We start from the raw sequence: 3,946 nt of genomic DNA, 5'->3' as shown, positions 1-3,946 counted from the left end.
TTTATAAATAATGCACTGGAAAAAATGCCTTTGTCTTTTGAGTCACCTGCAAAAGTTCTTATAATATTCTTGGATCATTAGAATTAAAAGATGGAGATAGCCTCATATTTCAAGTTTTCACCCATTAACATACCACATACTCCACTCAAAATGTTATCTGTGAATGATACAAATGATAATCCTACTCTGAACTAGTTCATCATTATGAGGATGAAATATCACAGACAGTAATTCCCAAAACTCTTAAGGGGGTGGAAGGGGAAAAACCCACCACATAGAAGTCTTGCACAAAACGCATGCGTGTATATAAATACCCAAAGTTGCTTTAGGAACAAGCAGCAAGATATAGCAAGGACAAATGCAAAGTTTATTCCACGTATGCTACAATTAATCAACATGTTAGGGAAGTATCAAAATTTGTACTATTAACATATGGCAACAGTTTTATTGTTACAATACATTGCAATAGATTAGCCCCACTGGAGAAGGCTTTTAAGCTGCAGACAGTGCAATTGCATTAAATCTTAATTCTTCTGGGTCACGTTCCATGAATTTCTTGCAAACTTGTATTGCATCCTAGGGAAAAAAGTAAAAAACAAACAAAAAAAACAAACCACTATAAGTCGTACTTATTAAAAAAACCCCACAACTTCAATATGAAGATACGCTTTATACAAACTGGATGTGCTCAAAATGGATTTTTCCATACAGGATTACTAAATAGTGTGACAAGTCTACATAAACTGTATTTCTGATCTGAGTTACCGCTATTCAAGATTATTTACAGTGCTCACATGGGCAGCATAACAGAGCAAAAGTTTTATGCAGAACCTTAGCAACAATGATTTTTGTGCCTGAATATTACTTTGTGCAACAGATGTGTTGCTTGTCTGACTTCCTAAATGCATCTCTGAAGTTTGCCTTTACTAGTACTGCTGTATTCAGAAATTTTTCCTTTGTCTCAAGATTACTTTAAGCTGTGTGGGGTAAATGAAAGATTGTAAGTAATTCCTTCATCTAGCTTTAGGGTGCAATCTGGAGAACACATGTTATCAGTAAAACAGAAAAAAGCCACATAGGAAAAAGGAAAACTTTATCTAACTTCTCCCCCTGCCCAAACAAGCACAAATTGTATGCAAACTTTACAGACATTAGTCTATGCTACTAAACTTTCAAAAGGTTTTGTTTGTTTGTTTTTTAGTTTCTCCGTTTTCTTCCTTTTGCAAAGCTAATCCAGTCTGGATACCATAAAGCGATCTATGCATTGCCTTCTCTCAGCTTCAACTTCGCATCATTCTGTGGGGATCACAGTTTATCCTCCCAATTCAGTGTATTCCTTTCCAATTCATTTCTCAACTAAACAGCTCCTGACACAAAGAAGCACCCAAAAGAAGCCACAAAACTGGAGAAGAATGATTAATTAGCAAGTGTCAGAAAGGAAATCAACTTCTGTCTAGCATGGCACCTATCAAACTATAAACCAAAGGAAAGAGAATGAAAAATTATCCTAAGTTTTCAATCTGATGACTTCATCTCATGTAAAATTTGAAAGGAACAGGGGTATACGAAAATCTCAGCACATAAAAGTCTGTTTGATCTTCTGTTATGGTCAACCTTTCTGACATTTCTTGTTACCATGTTATGATACTCTGTTATCCAGAGTCACAACATCAGCGTTCTGAAATACCTGTTTTAAAACTGAGTAAACCTAATTTTATCTCACCGTCCCGCTCACTCTATTCCTCATCCAACCATAAATATAGCAAGACTTTTGTATAAATATTTTTAATAAATTTTGTGGAAATAGAGCAAGAATTTTGTATAACACCATTTAAGAAGGTTTTCTATTCCTACCTCTAAAAAAGAATCGTCACTAGTTTCCCCGTGGTTTATTGGAAATGGCTTGCGCCCATCTGTTGAAACACAAAGCAGGATTGAACAACACATTTATAAAATTAGAAAAGCTTCATTTTTCCAGTTACAGCTATTTGAACACATTTTTTGCTCTTCACTTACAAAAATGCTACCTCATTTTTCATAAAAGAATCACACATGCACATAGCTATTCCCTGGTCTCTCCACTGCTGACTGCTTCAACAGGTATCATTATGTTACATTAAAAAAAAAATCCAATCAAAACAATGAAATACTTTTTAGTATTTTATTTGAAAACTTTAAGGCTGTAAGTTGCGATTGTTTTAGTGCTGGTACAGTACTATAGTACTTCAGTTTTTCAAGTAGAGAAGAACAATTTCAACTGCACTTAATGGATTTACCCAGACAGACAGCTGTATGTCTGTGGCCTTTGACAGCTGTGATCAGGGACTCCACGACAGAACAGAATACCAACCCCACCAGTTTGAAGAGTCTGGCATAACTGAAATGTTACTCTCACTTGAAATAAAAAAGCAAACAAACCCAATAAGTTTAAGTATTAGGTACTTTCACAGCATTTAAAAATGGTTGCTATAGTTAATTATTTTTTCTCCCATTTCCAATATAATAATGCTATCATTCTCAGCATTTTAAAAATAATTTCATTCATAGAAGTATGTTTCAGGTTACTTGTGAAGAGCTAACAGTAGGATACCCTGACATATGTTCTCATAAGTATTTGCTAGACCAGATTCCCTTTTGGCTCTGTCCTCCCTTTGAAAGACTTTTCCCTCCCCAAAGATTCCATCAACGTTGACAATACTTCCAAACTCCATTTTCCATAACCAAAAATAGATTCAATGTTAGAAAACTTACAGATTTACATGAGCAAGAGGTTGTTCATTATTGTAACAACCATGATTGAAGATACAACAATGCAAACCCCTCAGAATGTGCCAGGGAAACAGAACTGAATGCCCTGTACTGTTGCAAGCTAAGTTTGATTCAGTTTTTTTTTTTTTTCATACATCTTGGCAGAACAGCATTTTAATTTCATGTGCCTATAAATAGCGTGTTTTCTATGGCAAAAACATCATAAGCATTTAACATCCATGTGCTTCCTTAGCATTTTCTGCCTGCCAAAGCCCACATGCTGGCCACAGTGACTGAAGCCAGTGAATCAACTGAAAAACCTTCTCCCACTTTCCTACTTTTAAGTATTTTTTTGCTTTCTTCCGCTGGTACAGAGAGAAGTTATTTTAAGAACAAAGGAAATAGTAGTATTGGCATCGCACTATACAGTGGAGCTAAACACCTCTTTTTTTTTTTCTTTTTTTTTTTTTAAATTTAAGCAAAAAATTCAGGTGGGTTTTATCTTGCATCATATTTATGGAAAATAGCTAAACATGGTAATCATACTCTGTAGTGTGCTTTTTAAGCAGAGCAAATTAATGCACAATGAAAAGGTAACATGGAAATAGTAGCACACAACCAAAAGAAGAGCAAGCCATCCATCACACCTTGAAATTTAGATCCATAAAATATTTATATTGCATCCTACAGTTGTTGCCTCACTATTTGATCTAGTTCACTGACAGACATACAGCATCATAAAAATAGAGAAATGTGTACCTATTGTTCATGACTTACCACTGATAATACCCCTTAGATCACCTTAATATTAACATAAGCACTTCTTATATACTGCTTATGCCCCAGGTTATGATTAGTTATCACCAGTTAAGGGCATTGCTTAATTACCTGTTGATTTTCAAAAGATGAAAATGTTCTCACCATAAAATACTGCAAAAATTATGTTAGGAAAGACCAGTGACTTGCAGCTTTTAAATCCTGATCTACTTGCTAGTTTTCTGAAGCGCCTGCAGCAAAACCTAGTTGCCCAGCAACTTGTTTAAGATTGGAGTCATAGAATCATAGAACAGAATCATAGAATTGTTTAGGTTGGAAAAGACCTTTAAGATCATCGAGTCCAAACGTTAACCTAGCACTGCCAAGTCCACCACTAAACCATGTCCCTAAGCACCACATCTATACGTCTTTTCAATACCTC

At 35.2% G+C, this 3,946-nt stretch overlaps 1 protein-coding gene across 1 annotated transcript in view; it reads right to left on the bottom strand.

The window, feature by feature from the left end:
- Positions 1 to 346: 346 nt before the first annotated feature.
- UCHL3 (ubiquitin carboxyl-terminal esterase L3 (ubiquitin thiolesterase)) overlaps positions 347 to 3,946 on the bottom strand; it is a 46,790-nt gene continuing 43,190 nt past the window's right edge. The window contains exons 7-8 of the mRNA XM_009319536.1: positions 1,855 to 1,913; positions 347 to 576 (exon numbers count right to left, since the gene is read on the bottom strand). Coding sequence (XP_009317811.1) covers positions 493 to 576; positions 1,855 to 1,913 — 143 coding nt within the window. The 3' untranslated portion in view covers positions 347 to 492. The remainder of the gene's footprint in view (positions 577 to 1,854; positions 1,914 to 3,946) is intronic.

The sequence above is a fragment of the Pygoscelis adeliae genome, unplaced genomic scaffold, assembly GCF_000699105.1.
Source record: "Pygoscelis adeliae isolate BGI_AS28 unplaced genomic scaffold, ASM69910v1 Scaffold500, whole genome shotgun sequence".
Lineage (NCBI taxonomy): Eukaryota > Metazoa > Chordata > Aves > Sphenisciformes > Spheniscidae > Pygoscelis > Pygoscelis adeliae.
The sequence above is the reverse complement of the archived record's forward strand: the minus strand, read 5'-3'. Positions and strand labels throughout refer to the sequence as shown.